At 36.3% G+C, this 20,895-nt stretch overlaps 2 protein-coding genes across 9 annotated transcripts; one reads left to right on the top strand and one right to left on the bottom strand.

The window, feature by feature from the left end:
- The first annotated feature begins 4,495 nt into the window (after positions 1 to 4,495).
- Positions 4,496 to 8,148, top strand: LOC145212564 (uncharacterized). The gene is made up of 6 exons (XM_080080729.1): positions 4,496 to 5,094; positions 5,164 to 5,269; positions 5,383 to 5,535; positions 5,604 to 6,240; positions 6,382 to 6,526; positions 7,035 to 8,148. The coding sequence occupies exons 1-6, from the start codon at positions 4,977 to 4,979 to the stop codon at positions 7,976 to 7,978; spliced, it is 2,103 nt and encodes a 700-aa protein (XP_079936855.1). The 5' UTR covers positions 4,496 to 4,976; the 3' UTR covers positions 7,979 to 8,148.
- LOC145212563 (uncharacterized) lies at positions 8,095 to 20,578 on the bottom strand. Of its 8 annotated transcripts, none has more exons than XM_080080721.1 (27): positions 20,474 to 20,578; positions 20,235 to 20,420; positions 20,110 to 20,165; positions 15,679 to 15,798; positions 15,449 to 15,554; positions 14,964 to 15,034; positions 14,850 to 14,906; positions 14,589 to 14,702; positions 14,421 to 14,525; positions 14,236 to 14,346; positions 13,830 to 13,940; positions 13,652 to 13,762; positions 13,039 to 13,149; positions 12,841 to 12,951; positions 12,479 to 12,592; positions 12,182 to 12,295; positions 12,002 to 12,112; positions 11,817 to 11,927; positions 11,189 to 11,299; positions 10,782 to 10,892; positions 10,605 to 10,715; positions 10,338 to 10,448; positions 10,127 to 10,237; positions 9,906 to 10,019; positions 9,041 to 9,148; positions 8,767 to 8,979; positions 8,095 to 8,402 (listed from the first exon to the last, which is right to left on the bottom strand). In XM_080080721.1, the coding sequence occupies exons 2-27, from the start codon at positions 20,393 to 20,395 to the stop codon at positions 8,218 to 8,220; spliced, it is 2,970 nt and encodes a 989-aa protein (XP_079936847.1). In that variant the 5' UTR covers positions 20,396 to 20,420; positions 20,474 to 20,578; the 3' UTR covers positions 8,095 to 8,217. The 8 variants fall into 8 exon arrangements, with proteins under 8 accessions (XP_079936847.1, XP_079936848.1, XP_079936851.1 ...); XM_080080722.1 differs by having other exon boundaries at positions 20,235 to 20,402; XM_080080725.1 differs by lacking the exons at positions 11,189 to 11,299; positions 11,817 to 11,927.
- Positions 20,579 to 20,895: the final 317 nt, after the last annotated feature.

Genomic DNA, 20,895 nt, shown 5'->3' with positions numbered 1-20,895 from the left:
TTACGTAAATCTTGAAAACTCAAATTATTCAGACTACTTGCAATAACTGCATGTTTTTTACATGACTACATGTATGAAACGTTTGAAACCTGCCACACCTAATCGGTAGAGCTACTTACACTATCTTTCACGTCAGTCGCACATTTAGATAATTTTCGATAGGTGGCGCAAGAGCTGAAATATTTATTTAGCGGCTAAATAGGGGTTGGGTTGGGAGTTAAGTTTTTGAAAATTTTAAATTGAGAACTAATTTTTTTCGTTGGTTTCATTGAATTTTTAGTGATATGCTAATGCCTAATCCCAACCCTAATAGACCTAACCGTAGGCATAGTTTGAGATATACCGTTTTCAATCGGATATGTGTTTTTGTGCCACCTATCGAAAATTAGCTAAATGTGCGACTGACGTGAATTATGGTGTTAGAAGATTTTCCAACCCAATCTGGCGAAAAAGTAACCACCACCCATTGCGCAAAAGATTCGTCGACTCAACTTGAGTATACAGAAGAAAAAAACACGGGTTCTGATTTAAAAAAAATGGTCGGATAGGTTACACATAACTTTAGTTTTTTAGCAAAACTTCTTTACAGAATGCATTAAAAAGAAAATTTGGCGGGTTCATTTTTAGAGCTGCATTAGTTGATAGGGCATGTAGTGAAGTTAAGTGAATTTAGCCTAATTTCTTATGCCTTTTTTGTTTATACTGAAACTGGTCATGTTAAAATGCTGAATTGTCAGTTGTTGAACCTCTCTATAGAGCCGTAGCCGCGTGCTACTGAAGCCCTGGTTACCCAAAAATTGTTACGTTTTATATTCTCATTCAATTTGTGTTTAACGTTAATTAACATGCGCTCAACCTGATCTTATTATAAGTAAGCTTAATTGCTAATTGGAAATAATTTTAATGTACAATGTGATCGATTGATACAGATGTTATTCGAAACTTGTCGGCAGGATAAACTACTCAAACTGCTAAATGTGTAATTGTTGCAGTGACGTCATAATGTATGTGTATGGCTTATGGGACATCGAAACGTTGGCATAGAGGCTGCCGGAAGAGCTAAAAATTTGTTGGTGTATGTATGGCTCATGTTTGCAATATTGTGGTTTGCATAAAAGCCGTTGCGTTGCTATCGACGTTGCCATTGTTATTTTTCTCGTTTTCATTTTGGAAATATTTGTTGCACGAGCAAGAGTGGTCGTTTTGGAAGATCAGGAGGACGGTCGCATTTTTCACATGGGTTATCTGGTGTGCGAACGGAGCGTGGCCAAGCTACACACCCAGTGGCAGTGCAGGATTAAGGGTCTGCTGGCCTGTAGGCACATTTTATAAGTGGCCCGAAAATCAGGGTTGCCAACTAAAAAAATTAGAATTATCAGTGTTGCCACATCATTGTCGCAAAGATCGTTGATGCAAAGTGGCCTGGATTTATTACTTGCCTGTGGGCACGTGCCTACTTTGCCTAATGGTTAATCCGGCACTGCCCAGCGGCCGTCACAGTAGTTTTAAAAAGTTTACTGAAGCATGGCCTCAGCTTGTTGATGTTTTTTGCAAACATTCGAAGAGACGACATCACCCCTTGGAGAACCGAGTGATCTTCAACTCACAAAGTTATATCCACCAACGATGTCGCCCGCCAATACCTTCTTTCGTGCACCAGGCCTTACCAAAAACCTTCTATTCTGAGCCCTTTTTATAACTGGTTTCGGCGATCTTATTGGTTTGATAATAATAGGCAGAAAAAGATAAAACGAAATCTTTAACAAACTCTTTTGCTTAGCATGTAGCCAACACTTAGCTCAACCGAACTTTCAATAACTTAAAGGCATTGTATTACATACTACGCATAAAATAAAGAAATGCACCAAATCTTACACACTGTTGTGGTAACCGGAAAAAATAAACAACACGGAAACTTGACTCGCAGTAATCACCTATACTGACGTCACACACATTCTTACCAAAGCTATGTTGGGCGATAGTGTGAGTGTAGAATTAAGTCACGCTTCACGTGAGGAACAGGAACACTGCGTGAACAAAATGCAACGCACACAGGACAATTATGGTAAAGCAGAATGACGTACAAGGTTACCGAAGTTTAATCCACATCAATTTCATTTTTAATTGACTTTTGGCAGTCGTAAACTATATTTATCAATAGACTTACCAATAACAATCGTTCACAGACTTTACACGATAAAACACACTTTCTAATGTGAGCGACGCAGTACCTTACCCATGGAAGTCTGTAATGAAAAAAAGTGAATCACGTTGCGTTATCACTTATCACACAAAACTGGCAGTTAATTGTCAACGCAATAGATTACAACGCAATAGATTACAAAAGCGGGAATTAATAGATATCAGCAATGACAAATAAGATGTAACTATAAAAGACTATGATGTAACCATACAGCATTGGTTTACACTGGCATGTTACAAATTACAATAAATTGTTATTCTGATGAAAAACTTGTCAAATTGAATCTTTATTGGTTTTAGTTTCGTTGTTTAAATTCTTGAAAGATATGGAGTACATTAAATTGTTCAAACAGTTAACACATGCAGCGGACTGCTGTCGTTATTGGATTATATATATGTATAAATATTATGAAATTAATGTACCAACGGAGAAAGTTTCTGGTAGTTATACCATGAAACGTAAAGACGGAAACTGGCGGCGCGCAGGTTTACGCACAAGGTTACTATTTCGTTTTAGTTGTCTAACAATACGCGTCAAATACAGAAATAAATATCGGCGTCTGAAGAAAACACGGCATTCACTGCTACGTTGGAAGTTTCATTTGCTTTCACTGCTGACGAAAATAGTTTGCCAAGTGTATACCTAATATGCCAGGAACTAACTTTTATTTCAAATTTAAAAAGGTCTTTGTGTCTCCCAGTGTTTTTTTACCATGTAACATTGGTCTGAATGGCTCGTAGAGTGGTAAAGGTAGGCGACCCCTGATATATGTGTTTATTGTTTCAAGGATATGTAGATTAGTGAGATTAGCCTAAAATAGTCAACTAAACAGAAGCCTACGCACAAAGTTAGGCTAATTGACAAGGATCAGAGTATCGTAGCTAACTTTCAAATATTCTGAATTTATCCTGTAATCGTAATGGAAGTGTTTGCGTCGCAAATTTGTCAGGGATTGTGTATCATCAAATATGGTAACCCTATACTATACAAGTTCAAATAAATGTTTTGTTGTGTGTTTAACTAGCCATACTTACCACCTCTTTAATCGCAAAATCAAGTTAATATGACAAAGTGTAAATGTATTTACAATGTTGCTAGATACAAAAATATCCAAAACTATTGGATGCATAAAGAGATTTATGAGGTATGTAATGTTCTTATGTATTGTGTTCAGTCCGTCACAAACGTCATCATGCCAATAACAGGGCTGGCACCGCCGACGTGATCAACCATGCTTCAAATCTCCAATTAGATATGGTCCACCAAGGCTGTTTTAAAAAAAATCTTTAATTGGACGTTCGGTAACCTGTAGCGCTTTTATAGAGGCTCGTACAGCTGGAACCAATTCCACCGGAGTTGCTGGCTAATTTATTACCCACGAAAGTAAGGATCCAGTGTACAGTATTTCGTCCACACAATTGTTTCAAGGTCAGTTCCTTAAAAAATGTTGCGGCATAACATATGCACATTATGCTGTCAGGAATTTAGAACGAGTTGTGTACAGCCTAAATTAGCCTAACGTTTTATTAGAAGTGTACACATGTAGAATGCATTCAGGAAGAAAGCGCTCGAATAGTTTTGCCCTTTGGCACATGATGTAAATAAAAAATCCCATTAATGTTATTAGTCAACTGAAATCATAAATTATTCACGCCAGTCTGAGAAAATGATGGTCTGTTGTAAATAAACTGACGTTTCATTTAATAAGATCAACAAGACAAGTATGTCTTTCTCTACTCTTTAGATAGCATATTATGCTAAACTTTAATATAAATGTTTTGAATGACAATGTAGCCGTAAATCGAAACAAAAAAGAAAGCTAAGTTATAAATAATTAATATCATATTGAAGGGGCACACCAATGTGGATACATTACGCCCAGCTTGGCGAATCTCTGCAAAACTCTATGACCTATTGAGCAAATTAATTATGCAAGAATGACAGGAAGTTCACGCTCTACCTCCTCCAAATGAACGAGTTTTTTGGCAATAAAACACCACGAGCAAAAAGTTACTTAACAAGTCGTGCAACAGTTGCCACCGTGGGCAAAGAGCAAGAGACAATGAAATGACGAATTAAGTGATTTAGGGGTCCATTAATTCATTGATTTTCTTATTTCCCTGTGGGAAAGATGTTTATGTGCATTTCAAATCTAACATGACGTTTATGTTTTAATTAAACGTTAATGTTGCGCAAAGACTCGGTACATCGAAAACATCGAGTGATCGCTCTTAAACAGTAGGCTATAGAGTCTAAGCCTGAACTTTAGTAACAAACTGCCGGTCCGCCGAGCAGTCCGACAATTTGAATGGCAAACTCTACTAATTGCAACTTTAATTAGCATGGAGCACAACGGCACCAGAGTGTACGTGCAGTACCAGGGCAGCAATTGTAGTCAATTAACTGAAAAGAAATAGCATGTAAAATGAAGTATAAATGCAGCATCGATCGCGTCTTGTCAGCTCTAATGCATGTTGGCGGCAATGTTGGGCTGTACACCGGATTACAACATTTTATCGATTGCATCACTCGAAAATTGAGTGTGCATGATGCGCGGCAATCCTACAATTCCGCTAACATCTTTCAAGTATGCGATCAGCACTCAGTGGGTGACGTTTCAAAAGCATTGTGCGAAGGGATGAGAGTATGGGATTTTATGGCGGTTTTAGCACGACAAAAAATGGGTTAGGTTTGACTCGAATCTTGGTTCTTTTTAGGTTTCGTTGTTAAACGTTTTAGAGCACCTGATTGCTAAACTGTTTACAAAAAAAGGATGTCTTGGCACTTTTTGGAAAGGTGGATCGAAAAGGCGAACCAGCATTCAACGCTTATAGGAAAATTTTGGATTACGTTTCTAATTGTTTGTCGAATGGTGATCGTAGCTTCAGTGGGTGAGACTAAGAAAATATGTTAAATACTATTTAAAAATGTTGCAATAATAAAAACAAAACTTCCTACAGGCGATAGAGTGTATAACGACGAGCAAAGTGAATTTAAATGCAACACATTACAACCCGGATGCACTAATGTATGTTTTAACTCGTTTTCACCCATCTCCCATCTTCGGTAAGTTACGCTACATGCAGTGTAGATTGATTTAAAATTTAACTTATGTTGAAATTTAGTTTGTGGAAGTAACAAAATGACTACTGAACTGTAACAAACAATGTAAATTATAGATTCTGGAGCTTTCAAATACTTTTTGTTGCCACACCGTCCGTTATGTTTGTTGTCTACTCCGCACACAAATCAAAAATGAAAAAAGCCGCAAGCAAAAATAAACGAGTATCACACGACGACGAGGATGACGGGAGTGAAAAACAGTTCTCTGGGTAATCTTACGATAAAATTATTCTACGTCCTAGATTGTTTTGTAAAATAGCCCATTCAAATATTTCAGGGCTAAACGGGGAAGAATGAACAACGTGACGTACACGACAGCCAACAGCAAATCACCCAACAATTACCAAGACCTGCGTAAACGGACGTCCCAAGAATCACGTGATAGCAAACGACGCAAAGGGCAAAAAAATCGGGGCAGCAAAAATTACGATATTAACCTTCAGGAAAACAAGCTATTCGATGAAAGCTACCAGGAAACTGGGAAGGATGATCAAGGTGACTCATACCGCAAAAGAATAACGGTTGAACCCCCCTTTCCGATTAGTACCCTGATAAAATTACCCAAGCTGGGGCACAGAAGCAAACAACACGGCGACGGTAGGAGACATAAGAACAACTACCCCTCAAACGATGAACGACGTAGTAGCTCTAACACCAGCGGGTTTGGTACAATCGAACATCCGGGCAAGAACGCTACAAGCAAAAATGCAAACTACTGCAATAATAACAACAACAATAACAACACTGATACTGCCAACGTATTTGTTTGGCGAGAGCCAACCAACACCAATGCACAAGGTAGAGTTGTGTCACCGACAACCGCTGCAAAGCGAGATCACGCAGCTCCAGACAACAACCGAGCGTTAAATGATGTGGTGGTTTGGTTTCCCTCTGCCCCAGAAGACGAAAATTCAGTAAGAGACAAATTGAAATATTTCTAAATATCACCATCGATGTCAGTAGAAAAGAATACCGGCATAGTGAAAAATGTAGCCTTTTATTAAATTTTGTCTCTTGTGATAGGTCCGTCACTGATTTTGTTTGAATTTTTTCAGAACCTGCCACGACTTTCATCTGAAGTAACGTTTGTGAATGACAAAGGGCACGGGCAAAGCCAAAGCAAGCTAAAAAGAGATCAGATAGAAGGCAATAATGATTTTCCCATACGTGCTATGCCGACAGCACCTCCCGAATATCCAGGTAACTCTAAATTGGTGCACTATGGCGCTGGATGGAACACTAGAATTCTATAAAGGTTTAATACTTGTCCGCCCGATGCGAAAGAGCCGGGATTTATTTTATCGATTCTTGCCGACAAAATTGCGACTGCCACACAAGGCTTATTGGCAATGGATGAGCGCAGATATGTGCCTATTGTTCGCAGCACTGTTGTGTGAAAAATTTGATTGCTGCAAACAAAAACAACCCGAGAAAATAATAACATGTTTTCTATCACAAAGGAGTCATTTATCACAAAGGAGTCAAATGATCTAAACAATAGCTTTGCGTTACCAATTAAATGAGTCTAAGCTGAGATTGAGATTTACCCACCTTCACAATTCCCCAGGAAAAGTTTTTATCGATGTTTGTTGGTGGCGTATCATTTGGCTTTAATATCAAACTGACTGATAAACAAATAATTAAAAAAGGAACTTTGGTTTAAATTTGATTCCCGAATATTTTCACAACACGTTGTTTTTGTCTTAAGGTACAGAAGGAGAATTAACAAACAAACCGTGGAATTCTCCGGCTAAAATATCTGCTGAACCAGCTGTGATAAATGATAGCGTAAAGTTGATAGGAAAGACGGATCCAAATTGTTACGACGATCAGCTAAAAATCATGAAACAAAAAGTGAGCATCACAAATATAAAATCTCCATTACCAACATTTGCACAACATTTTCGCTGGTATGTGGCTAGTGTCTTTCTGCGCTTGTGCATGGAGCTTGGATTTGTGTTTTTGCAATTTGTGTTGTTTGGTCTACACGTTCCCGAATTATACAAATGTAGCAGATGGCCATGTCCGAATCAAGTCGACTGTTTTATTTCGAGACCAATGGAGAAGACTATCTTTTTGTGGTTCATGTTTATTTACAGCTGTATATGTGTGGTGCTAAACTTCGCCGAGTTTGTCTATCTCATTTACGCATCGATCACTAAATACTCAAGGAAACGATTGGCCAGCAGTATGTTGGCTAGTGCCAGTGATCGAGTAAAAAGATCCAAGGGGTATCGAGATGAACGAGGTTGGGTGCAACTAAAAGATGGTACCTGGATACTAGGTGGCGATTTGCATCCTGAAGAAATGGACTTGGAAAATCAACAGTATGGTTTTCAGAGTGGCAATTCTGTTCCTTCTCGCTTTCAATACGACGGTTATGGTAATCGGTTACGTGCTGTCAAGTCAGGATGCAAAAAGAAACAAATATCAGGGGAAGCCTACCCTGGTGGTCAGTTTTTATCAGGTCGGGAGAACTTCAACCGCGATTATTTTGCGTTTGTTCTGGATTCCGAAGAAGAAAGGGAGGAACTGGAAATAGAGCTTGACCGCCAAGAGCAAGCAGACTTGAACGACTTTCAAGACATTGGCGGAAACGATCCAAACATGGACGGAAATGCCGATGATGGGGGTGGTGACACTGGAATATAACCTGGATTTTATGAAACAAAAAGTGAAAGACACTACTTTTCATTTTTTAACAAAGGAGTATAGCGGACATGTGCTTGCATGCTTCAATAATCCAGCTAGTTTACATGTAACAGTAGTTGTGCACCTCTTTTGTTCGTGTATTTGCGCACATAAAAAATTGGTACAAAACAGCATTAGAGCAGAAAAGTTCACAAGAAATCTAACAAAAACAGCGCAGTCAAAAATAAATATAAAGACTTTTATGGTGAGAATATTTGGTTGGTGGGTGTGCGCTCGCAGATGTACTGAGCCGTAAAGGTCAAACAAGGCACAGCAACCCACTTTGAATCAATGACTCGCATTACAGCACAGTCACCCCCTCCAGTTAAACTCGCATCAAAGTTGGTGGTTGCTGCGGTGTTCGTGTTGCCATAAACCCAAAGTCCTACCAAAATAAAAACAGTGATAAAACAATCGAATAAATAAAAATCTTGTTTTGGCTTTTGGGGAATGGTTTGTTTGAGTGTTAATCTTTTGTATCGGAACAGCATATAGTATTACAAAATACAATTCTTGAGCACTGGCAAAAACACTTCAAAACTACGGCTTTGTGTTATGATACATAGGCTACATTAGTTGTGTATTGAATATTGATGGATTCCGTCGGGATAGGAGTAGTAATATTAATAAAAGGTTTGACAGCAGCGACAGGGAGCAGTGAGGAACAATAACATGCAGCTACTGATATGAATATATTCATCATTAACTGTAGAAATGTATAGCCCAAAGTATTCAGGAAAAAATCTAACCTGATATCCTGACGACATTGATCCACACAAACTGGACCTGAAACCTCGCGGAATCGGCAATGGCCAAGTTTTGAATTCCAGATAGGTAGAAAGCGCTTGGTTCGCCCAACAAGGATCCCGTGTATAGTTGATTGCAAGCAGACACAGCAAGTACGTATGAGGTGGCCACATCAGTCGGAATGCGAAAGGCTTTATTACTAATCACTGACCATTCTGCAAGTAATTCAACCGCTGTTAAAATTACCGAACTAAAACAATGCACCCAAGCACTTACTACACAATATGCCTTCTTGTACACTTGGTTCGCATACGCAGAAATATGATCCGGGCATATTGTTGCAAACCGTACACTTCGTTTCAGGGTCGGTACATTCGTTGACATCTAAAATTGCGTTCTGTAAGTTACTTCCCAAAGTATGCTTATTATTTAAAACAAAATCAGTCCTGGTAAAACGTTAATTTTAGGTAATATTCTTGACATTAGTAATGTGTGTTAAACTAATTAACAAAAAATCGATATATTTCACACTTGTTTGTAACCAGTTGCATCTTTCTTACTTATCCATGTTTTGTTTGTTTAAATAATATGTAACCACTTTTTACGGTATATGACTGACTGGTTGCAAAAAAAAACACTTTACCAGAGATAGACGGATTATGGACCTGACCCATTATCGGCAGCGATATTCGGCATATTACCGATTATCGTTTTCGGCCCATCGGACAGCCGATAAACGGCACTGACTATGTTACTTTTGCTTGACGCAACTATGTCCCGTCTTCTGCGTTGCCCATTCACTAATCGGTATTAAGGTAAATCAACATCAAAAGCTTTCATGCTTTGACGTGACTTCAGTTAGTTCCGTGTTTACACGGTTACGTTCGTCAAAACGTACAGCAAAGCACGACCTTTGAACTACAATTTTTTGTTACTTTGTCGTGCAACCATACAACCGTTTAACAATGAAGCTTTTTGCCGGTAAAAAGGTACAAATTTAGGCCTTTTAATGCAAACAAAATATCGGCTTCAAATAACGGTTATCGGCCTACTTAACTACCCATTATCGGCCATATCGGCCTTATCTCTACACTTTACACATTGTAAATATCATTTGGGTATCTTCTAAATTTTTACTTGCCTTGATCACAGTTAGTTCCAGTCCACAAAGAAGTGCATTGACAAGTGTAGGAATTAATTCCATCTTGACATACACCACTGTTTTGACAGGGTGAACTGGAGCACTCATTAATGTCTAAACAGTTACTACTATTAACATGATTTGTTGCACAAAAGCATTGCAACCTTTAATGAAGCAAAATTGTGTTTATTTAATACACCATACAACAGAAAGGGCCATACTTGTTTCACAGTTTGTCCCAGCATATCCTGCATCACATGTACAAGCATAGGAGTTTACACCATCAACACAGTCTCCATTAACACAGGGATTGGAGCTGCATTCATTAATATCTAAACAAACAAATACCCCTTTTTACAAATTTGTCATGGCACATACATGTTGTCTATACTAAGCAGTAAATCAGGTTTGTCAAACTACACCTATACCTACTTGTCTCACAGTTGGTTCCAGTATATCCAGTAGTGCACTGACAAGTGTACATGTTAACACCATCAGCACAATTTCCATTAACACATGGATTTGAACTACATTCATTGATATCTGAAAGAAACAGTTTGGCATTCAAACATAGAAAAAATATCTCGTATATTAAAGAAAAATAACTTTTTTCAATGTTTTTACATATTTTTTGTACATTGTCATATTTCTATTTTTTGACAATTAAATATGAAATATTTATTATTTGTTTGTACTTACTAGTTTCACAATTCGTTCCAGTATATCCATCTGTGCATGTACAAGTATACATGTTTACATCATCCACACAGTTGCCATTTATACAAGGATTTGAACTACACTCATTGATATCTAAAGATGTATATATTCAGGTTAAAAAAAATTGTTTGTTTGTTTACAAGCTTTTGGCAATCATACTTATATCACAGTTTGTTCCAGTATATCCTGCATTACAATTGCATAAATATGAATTAATGCCATCCACACAATTTCCATTTTGGCATGGTGATGAACTACATTCGTTGATATCTGAAAGAAACAATTTGGCATTCAAACATATGAAAAAATATCTCTTTTTTAAAAAAAAATATATAAAAATACCTTTACACGTTAATTAATGTTTTTGCATATTTTTTGCAGGTTATCTTGTATTCAATGTACTAAAAACATAATTTTTTACACAAAAAAACATTATCAGTTTCTCAACAAGCAAGAGTTGAAACATTTTTTCCAAAATCCTGTCCACATGGTCTATAAAACACTGGATCACCAGACAGCAAGTTTAATTTAAATTAATCAACCAATTCGCATACACTACAACATACTTGTTTCACAGTTAGTTCCAGTGTACCCGGCTGTACATTGACATGAATATGAGTTAATACCATCTACACAAACCCCATTTACACATGGACTTGAACTGCATTCATTGATGTCTAAAAAACACAACTCATGAATTATTACAGATTAGGTTAAGGTTTAGTTTTTGAGCAGAAAATCAAGTAGATAAAAAAGCTGTGTTTGAACAGAAAATCAAATAGTGAAATAAAAGATTTGCAATCCACTTTGGTTTGTATGTTTATCTAAACATAATTTTGGAACTTCAACACAGGCAAAATCAAAAGAGTTACTTCTCTTATTTACAAAATTTTGTTTAATATTTTTAATTTCAATTCAAGATAGTTGACGCCTGATTAAATGCAACTATTACAGTATAAAAAGTATAGAAATGCGACTTGTGACAAACAAAACATCATGTATTTTTTAAATGACATCTGTTATTTTAACTTTAAATAAAAAAAGTTAGTTACAAAATAGTTACAGAAAAGTATATAGCTTTTCGCATTTTAATATGTTAGTACTGTGCATATAATTTTATTTGAAATGGATAGATGCATGAAAATATAAAGTACTGTAATAGTAAATGCATAAAAGTGTTGTGTATATACACACTTGTATCACAATTCGTTCCAGTGTACCCAGCAATGCAGTTACAAGTGTATGAGTTAATGTTGTCCACACAATTTCCATTCTGGCAAGGTGATGAACTACATTCATTAATATCTGAAATTAAATGCAAGAACATAAGTAGGCAAACAATCCTGTTTTCAATTCTCCAAGTGTACATGCAAATTTACTTGTTTCACAGTTTGTTCCAGTGTAACCAGCAGTACATTGGCAAGTGTACATATTTACACCATCAACACAATTTCCATTAATACATGGATTTGAACTACATTCATTTATGTCTGTATAAAATAAAAATAATAACTGTGTTTTAGTTAAATAGTACACTAATTGGGCAATATAAATCTTACTTGTATCACAGTTAACACCGGACCAGCCAGGTGCACAATTACATGTGTAGGAATTACCAACAACTGTACAGACACCACCATTGTGACAAGGGTTGGGATTGCAATTGGCAACCTCTGAATAAGTAACACATGTTTTGTAAGTGCAATAATGATATAATTTTTATTCCATTGAACACTTTTTAATCTAATAATTTTATATTACCTGCTTACAGTAATTTTAAAACACAAGAGTCACTTTGTACTATATTTTTAAGTACAAATACAAGGTACTGTGCTTGGGTGATTTGAAGAAAATACCTGTTTCACAGTTTGTTCCAGTAAATCCCAAGGGACAGTTGCATTGGTAAGCATTTACTAAATCAACACACACACCATTGTTCACACAAGGATTAGAAGCGCATTCATTGATATCTGCACAAAAATGATGTTTTCTTTTTTGAATTTTTTTTTAAAGAAAAATCAAACACTTCCACTCGTCTTTAAATACATTTGTTTACAACTAAACATTCAGGAAACTATCTGCAAATGCACATCACTAATTTATAAAAGGACTAAAATGTGTTACCGACAATTTTACTACAAATCCAACATATCAAAATCACATGATTTATATTTTATAAGAAGTGGACAGAGTGGTAAAATATTTTTTTAATACATACTTGTTTCACAGTTTGTCCCAGCATATCCTGCATCACATGTACAAGTATAAGAGTTTACACCATCAACACAGTTTCCATTAACACATGGATTGGAGTTGCATTCATTTATATCTAAACACAAACAACATTCTTGTCTTCATACCAAGCAATGTTTTGATATTTTGTTAGTTAGTCAGGAGATTTAAAAATATTACTCACTGTTATCGCAGTTGACACCCGTCCATCCTGCTACACATTCACAAGTATAAGAGTTTACACCATCAACACAGTTTCCATTAACACATGGACCAGAGGCACATTCATTAATATCTGTAATAAAGCGGAAATTTATTTGAATCTATATTATGCAGCACTCCAATACATGATTGTTTTTACAAATATAAACAAATGGGTCCCCAAAAATGTATTGCAACTTGGTAACGTACATGGTGTGACTATTTTTCAGATCCTGAATGATAAACTTACAGAATAGATCAACACAAACAACTTCTTGTCTGTATTTTTATGCATCATTATAATATTATACATTAAGCAGCAGTAAGAACAAGAAAACACTTCCAATCATCTGGGAATTTTATCTCTAGCATTAAAGGTGCTATTTATATCCAGTTCAATCCAGTAATTATAAGTATTACAGACAAGGTGCCAATGAGCAGTAACTTACTTATCAAGAAGTTTGTTTTGTAATAATTAACAAATTGTACCCAAAAGGACCATACTTAATATGTGTTTTGCTTCAGAAGAGGGTACATGACTTTCTAATTTTTTTACACTGTAGGTTATAATAAAAAAATATTACTTTAGTTCTTACTTGTTTCACAGTTTGTCCCAGCATATCCTGCATCACATGTACAACTATAGGAGTTTACACCATCAACACAGTTTCCATTCGGGCAAGGATTCGAGCTACATTCATTAATATCTGCTCAAAGAAAAAGAAAATTTTTTTTTAAGAAAAACAAAATCCTGCAACATTATATTGTACATACTTGTCTCACAGTTGGTTCCAGTATATCCAGTAGTGCACTGACAAGTGTACATGTTAACACCATCAACACAATTTCCATTAACACAAGGATTAGAACTACATTCGTTAATATCTGGAAAAAATGGATCCAGCTATTTTTAAATTTTCATAGTGATAGTTTTAAAAAAATATATATGCTCACTATTATTGAAGTTAATTTTAGCATAACCAGACTACATCATATATTTTTACACAACAAACACAATTTCCGTTGATACAAGGCTTTAGTGTTTTCTAAATTTTTCATGAATGTTTACAAACAAATTAGAAATAATATTAAAAACAGAAAGTTTATCAATATTTTTGAAACACTTTTGAAAACGTGGTAATAAAGTGTTAAAACATAATTTTCACTGTGAAGTACTAACTGGTTTCACAATTGGTTCCAGTCCATCCAACATTACAGATGCAACGGTAAGTATTATCACCATCTATACACACACCATTCTCACAAGGATTGGGGATACAATTATCAATACCTAAAATTGAATAGAACAAATGAAAACTTTATCCAAACAATATTTTGACAAACTTAAACCTTTGTATCACCTACCAGTCTCACAGTTTTTTCCTGTGTACCCAACAGGGCAGAGGCAAGCATATGAATCGTAATAATTTTGACATAGTCCACCATTCAAACACGGTTTTGAGTCACACGCTAAAAAACAATAGTTGGCATTAACACTAAGACAAATATCAACAAACAAACTTTGACTCTTACCCTGCTCACAATTTGGTCCCACTGATGGAAATGGACAATCGCAAGTGTAACTGTTGATGTTATTTTTGCAAGATCCACCATATTTACAGGGGTTTGACAGACATTCATTTATATCTGTAAGTGGGGGCATAAAATTCAAAAAAATGGTTTGTGTAAATTTTTTGACAAAAAGACCAGTCAACAAACTTTATACTTACAACAAGAGAACAATTCCATTGACATGCAAATATTAAAAATAACATCCTAAAACGATTAACTTACCATCACATCTTGGTGGGTTAGTAAATCCTGGAGCACACTTCTCTCGTAGGGATGTAACTAAATTGTGTGAAGTTTTAATTTTGTGGCAAAATAAAATTAAACCAAACAACTTACTGTGGCTTGTTGCCATGTAACAGGTGCGTTCTCTGGAATCCCAACAACAATTTAGCCGACTACATGTCCATCTATGAACAAAAAGTAAATAATTAAACACCTCATGCTTTTTATTTTTATTGGTTTGTGTAAATAATATATTTTTTGTAGTTACGTTTAATTATTTTCTGTAAAAAATCATTATGACATAAAATGTTATTAATATCATCTAAGAGAAATGCGAATCAGAAATACAACAACCAATAGATGTAAAAAGCGACATGCTTCAAAAGCGCTTGGCGACCCCCAGGTTGAGAAACACTGGTCTAACCAATAAAGAATGTTGTTTTTATGTCTGCTTGGGTTGCAACATTCCCTATTAGAGGTTTGTCTCATACTATTAATACAAAAGCAAAAATTTAATTCCAAAAATTTAAAAGTGTTCTTCTCAAAAAGCTTGTTGTTACAATTGTAAAATAATAAAAATCAGTGTAAAATTGTCTAACCTATCCACTCCTTCAGCTGTGCAAGGACTACTTTTTTGTAATGGATCACATATTTTCATAATTTTTGATCCCTGGTAGTTTGGTTGGCCTCCAAAACTTTGCATACCTGTTTTGCACATTTCAATAAAAATCACATAAAAGTACAAAGAATTAGAAAATATTTTTATCATATTACAAAATTTTACAAGTAATGGTTATATAACTTATCCTGACAAACATTTAATACTTACTTTGTCGGGGTTCAAAAAAATACTCATGGTCACCAGAAACTTCATGGTCTATTTTTTTCTGCTGGTTAGTTTCTGTGACTGTGTGAATAGTGGGTTGGAAGGTAAAGGATGGTGTGGTACCTTAAAACAAAATCATCGTGTATGTGCTAACAAAACTTCAAAAATCTTTGTTTGCATTTCCAGTGCACAAAAGTTGGCATCTAACATTGATTTAAAAGGACAAAGGTCTTACAGACAAGTCTGGTTTATTGCATAGGAATTGTGAATCCCAACCATAGCCTATATTTTGTTGAGAAAATCATCCTGTTCACACATATGGGTAAGTAGGTTGAAAAAAAATCTTGTCCAAGTTGGGGTAAAAAATATTACCGCGAACATTTTATTTGTCAACTAAAAGTTTAAAAAATAAAAACAGAAGCCTGAAAAAACATGTACTCAAACCAAAACTGTATAAAATGGCTTTAGTGGATACATCTTTGGAAGTTTTAATAAAAAAATATAACAATAAAAAAGTATAACTGCATGCAGAAACGTACACCACTTGAGTCCAGGCTGTGTAAGAAAAAGTAAAGAAAAATAGGAAATCGTTTAGTTTATGGTAACTCAATCAGTTTATTGCAGAAAATGGAACTTTATTTCAAAAATATTTTAGGTTATATGGCAATCTGGCAAGAAGATGAGCTCCACTTAAACAGTAACTGATAAAAGAGCAAGTTAAAGTAAAAAAAGCAGTGCAAGAGTTATAAAGCCATGGAAAGTCCCAGCACCAATTTGACAGAGTTAAATTCATTCACAAACAGTTTGCTAGCTGCTGCAAGTTTGGTCTGCAATATTTCGAAAACAAAGAAACTGATACACCTTGTGTCTTTTTCATTTCAGAAACTGATACACCTTGTAGCTTAATCATTTTAATTTGTAACAATGCTATTGATGAAATTTCTGTGTTATGTGTGGCTATAAAATGGTTTAAATGGTTCATGTATTTAAACAAAGTTCAACCTCCCACTTTCTTCTTTTAAATGTTCCAAATGTCCACTTGTTTTTTTTTTACCCGACATAGTTTTTCATATCTTTTTCAGGTTTAGAACAAAACGATTTTTGTCAAATAACTTTTTTCTTAAAAAGTCAAAAAGTTTAAAAAATGTTTTTTTACCCTATTTTGCTGAATTTGTTACCAAACCATTAACAAACAATGATTCTGGAACTAAAACTGATTTGCCATTACCAATTTATTTGGCATTTAACTTAATTTCTAATTTTGAAAACGGCGGCTTGGCACATTTTGCCATTGCTCGTACACGATAACCTATTTTGAAACGTTAGCGCATTCCCTATGCTTATTTTATTTATATTGGCCTAATTTATTTTATATTAGCCAATATTTGTAAAACCATAGTCTGTTTCTGCAAGCAGAAACTCATGGGTATCCAAACATGCAATGTTGTAAATAACGCATTTCATGAAATAACAATAAGAAAGTGGGGTGATACAAGGTAAAATACAGTGATCGTTACTCATATTATACAACAGTCCAAATTTCATCAAATCGGACATTGTTAAAAATTCCCCCATATTAGGGGGGCTAGGGTGGTAAATATTGGGGCTACAGGGTAAAACACAACAAACAACACCTATAAATGGCAAATTTAACATACTGCCCAAATTCCATCTCATTCTGCAATTGTTTGAAACATTCACCCATTTTAGGGGGCTAGCGGGGTAAATAATGGGGCTATCAAGTATCTCGTTATCTTCCATCTGTGAAAATTTCTTTCAAATATTTACTACAAATTTTCTTGTTACAATTGCATCATAAACATTTTCGTTTGGTAGTTCGCAAGATAATTTTAATGCAAGTGTTTCGTGGCTTAAAAGAAGTTGATAAAACTGTAATAGAAAGTGTACGTCGACCTTTCCTAAAAACACAGACGATTTTAGAAAGGTATCCTACGTTAAGGCGAGTGCGAGTAGTATTTTTGTCGCCGTATATAAGCGCTATGGTATTGTTTAGCTAGGGAGATATAAATAAACACTTTTTTAAATTACCGCGTACTGTTTATCCGGTCAATCGCATAACAAAAATCTTGGTGAATTGGTTATGTCACTAACAGACAGGGTTGGGTAACGGGTCCTATTAGTCGAGTCTCAAGTCAAGTCAATAGGAGTTCGAGTTTCGAGTCCCAAGTCAAGTCAAGTGATTAGGGGTTCGAGTCAGGCAAGTCTAAAATAGTTATTCTTTTGGAATGGGTCATCGCGACTTTTTATCATAAAACTGACGCAACTTCATTACAGCGAACAAAACCCATCAACGGCGTCCCTTTCTGCGTAGGGTCAACTTTTAATAAAAAACACATTATTTGACACTCGTCAAACAGCGTGGACAAGAACGTTAAACCAATGATACTATACAACGTATACAACTTGGATCACTTGGCCCGCTTGGCCCAGCACTTGACTCGCTTCATGCAATTAAAAAACTGCGGGCCCGCATGGCACGCTTCTCGCAAGTATAAAAACTGCGAGCCCACTATATCTTGTGCTTGTCGCGGCTCTCGCAAGGAAAAACTGCGGGCCCACTATATCCAGTGCTTGTCGCGTCTCTCGCAAGTATAAAAACTGTGGGCCCGCAGTTTTTTCTATTGCATGGGGCGTGCCAACTGCCAAGTGCTGGGCCTAGCGGGCCAAGTGGGCCAAGTGGGCCCGCAGTTTTAGACGTGACCCACCATAGATAGCTGCGTAACGTTTAAACTTCAGAAAAGTTCAAAAGGTCAAAATAATAAAGGTTACAGCCGCAAACATAATCCACTATAGGCTAATACAGTGTTTCTCAACCTTTTTTCTTGCACCGCCCCTTTTACGCGTTCGTAATTAAATGTATAAAATGCATTGTGACATCACCATCCAAATCACGCAGCAAACAAAGTACATAATACAGTGAATATGAAAGAGATATGACAAAAATGACTTTGACGTTTTGTTTCGTTTTACCTGCTCTATCTTTGCGCCTCCCAATCGCCCAATTATTCTCCAGAGCCCCCTTAGTGAGAGCAAACGCCCCCAGGGGGGCGCTGGCGCCCCTTTTGAGAACTACTGGGCTAATAGGTGGTTTATGGTTGCGGCTGTAAACTGTATTAGGCTTTAATCTGCAACAAACGCTAAAATTTTAGCCTCGACGCGGCGCAAATCTGAATATTTATTCAAATTTAGCAAAAAGTTCGGCACGAAAGGAGCCTAAATCTGATTTATTTACCAACCTGGTTAAACTTTTGACAGTAGCTACGCTGACCAAACAATAGGTCTGGAATGCCTATAGTTTTTGCCTCGAAGGTTGTGAGAATTAGGTTAAAATTAGTTGAGTTTTTTTCGATTTATTTGACTTTAGAACCAAACTTTTGTTTCAAGGAAGTCGAGTTCACATGAAAAAATTCTTACTGGTATACGGTTTTACAACCCGAACAACTTATAGTGCGACAAAAAACGTTGTAAACTAGAGTGTCACGAGATCGTTCCAGTAGAAGAAGAATATTGTTTGCCTGACAGCTTTAATTGCATCAAAAACAAACAATGACGCCGCTACCGCAAGACGTCATCACACTACATTGCGATCACGTCGAAATTCGAGCTTTTTAGCCCAACTGTACCGTTTTTCGTTCGTGTAGGCCAGGGGTCACCAAACTACGGCCCGAGGTCATTTCACCCGGCCCGCGATCACATTTTTTTGGTTTGTCAAATCGCATTGATAACTTTGTAACATTTAAAAATTAATCTACTTCTTACGAAAGTTTTCCTGTCGCGATATGTAGAATTGATATTACCTTGTTTTATGGGATTACAACGCCCAGGATTGACCCAAAGCCAGTTTGTTACGTCACAAACAAGACTAAAAGTGTTAATTGTGCGCAAACAATTGCTTTCTTTAGTCACTTGTGACGTAATATGCAAGCGTTGCTTGTAAGATGAGACTAACTATGCAATTTAATAGTCGCATCACAAGATTTTCAATGGGATTATACAAAGACCATGTCTTGGCGCCCCTATCAAAATCGCCTTGCGGGTTAAGTTCGCAAAGACGGCGCTATAGGGCATGTAAACTATCCGGCCCGCGCGAATTATTATTAAACTTATCCGGCCCGCAGTAAAAAAAGTTTGGTGACCCCTGGTGTAGGCGTACTTAATACGTTGGTTACATGATTACATTTGGAGGGTACGACTATAGGTCAAATCTGTTTATTAAAAGGATTCGAGTCAAGCCAGAGACTCGAATCTCCTAAAACCCGAAAAGCAAAACAGATTTATAAACTCTGTTGTGACTTAAATCGTCGCAGTGCCATCAAACTAATAGCAGAAGTTGGCTATTTTCAAACTCAAACAAAATGGCCTTTAAACTGAACAAAAGCTTTATTTGCGATTGTTTATTTTGTACAATCTTACCTTTTTTATAGCATCTAAGAAAGGGATTATCTTCTGACGAATCGTAGCAACATTTCCTGCCATATAAATTTGTATTGTTGTCATAAAAGTTATACAACTAAAAACTCGATTTAAAACTAACTTACATTAAATCACACTGTTTTTTTCGCAGTATGAAAGGCGCGAGACATGCTTGTCTGCCGGTCGAAGAAATCTGGCATGTCGATTCGGTCAATGGAAAAGAAAACAATTGAACGAATCCGATAAAAAATAATCCAAACTTCGTCGAGTAATGCACCGAAGTCATTTTCGCTCTGAAACCGCGAGTCAAACTAAAAACACTTGGTTGTACATTTCAATACTTTTTCTGTACGCAAATACATACCTTTTACGAAGTAATTCTTCTCAGAAGCGATGTATCTACAACCGTATTCCAGGTATAGTAACACATACACACGCCACAATTGGTCCTGCAATATGCGTTGGAAGTCACAAGTTGACCATAAAAAAACAGCAGTGCCCCAAGCCATGCTTGTTCGGTAACGTTTACAGTCCACGTCATGTTTTTGTTTTGTTTTATTTGACAATGTTAGTTGTGTATTGGGTAATATGCCTTGCAGCGACACGTCTCGAGTAAGCGGCAATTAGGACACGTTCGACACACGTGCAAGTGATAATAATTATGGTTTGTCTGTTAAGTTCAACTAAACTCTACCGATTGGGTAATATATGACCCTTAGTATTGAGAAACCCGCGTGTGAATGTCTCAAATGTTGAAATATACTCTGGTAGAGCTTTTCTGCAAAA

This window comes from Phallusia mammillata, chromosome 2 (assembly GCF_965637545.1).
Source record: "Phallusia mammillata chromosome 2, kaPhaMamm4.hap1.1, whole genome shotgun sequence".
Lineage (NCBI taxonomy): Eukaryota > Metazoa > Chordata > Ascidiacea > Phlebobranchia > Ascidiidae > Phallusia > Phallusia mammillata.
This window is presented reverse-complemented; position numbering and strand designations above follow the sequence as displayed.

What these genes read in the sequence shown, in the direction of transcription:
- LOC145212563 (XM_080080721.1), bottom strand. Translation starts at nt 20,395, where the DNA reads ATGACTTCGGTGCATTACTCGACGAAGTTTGGATTATTTTTTATCGGA. An exon ending in AGGAAAAAACTGTGAGACTG is followed by an intron (nt 14,347 to 14,420) that starts GTAGGTGATACA and finishes ATTCAATTTTAG; the next exon opens with GTATTGATAATTGTATCCCC. An exon ending in TGGAACGAATTGTGAAACTA is followed by an intron (nt 10,449 to 10,604) that starts GTAAGTACAAAC and finishes TGTTTCTTTCAG; the next exon opens with ATATCAATGAATGTAGTTCA.
- LOC145212564 (XM_080080729.1), top strand. Translation starts at nt 4,977, where the DNA reads ATGTCTTGGCACTTTTTGGAAAGGTGGATCGAAAAGGCGAACCAGCAT. An exon ending in CCCCAGAAGACGAAAATTCA is followed by an intron (nt 6,241 to 6,381) that starts GTAAGAGACAAA and finishes GAATTTTTTCAG; the next exon opens with AACCTGCCACGACTTTCATC. An exon ending in AGCACCTCCCGAATATCCAG is followed by an intron (nt 6,527 to 7,034) that starts GTAACTCTAAAT and finishes TTTTGTCTTAAG; the next exon opens with GTACAGAAGGAGAATTAACA.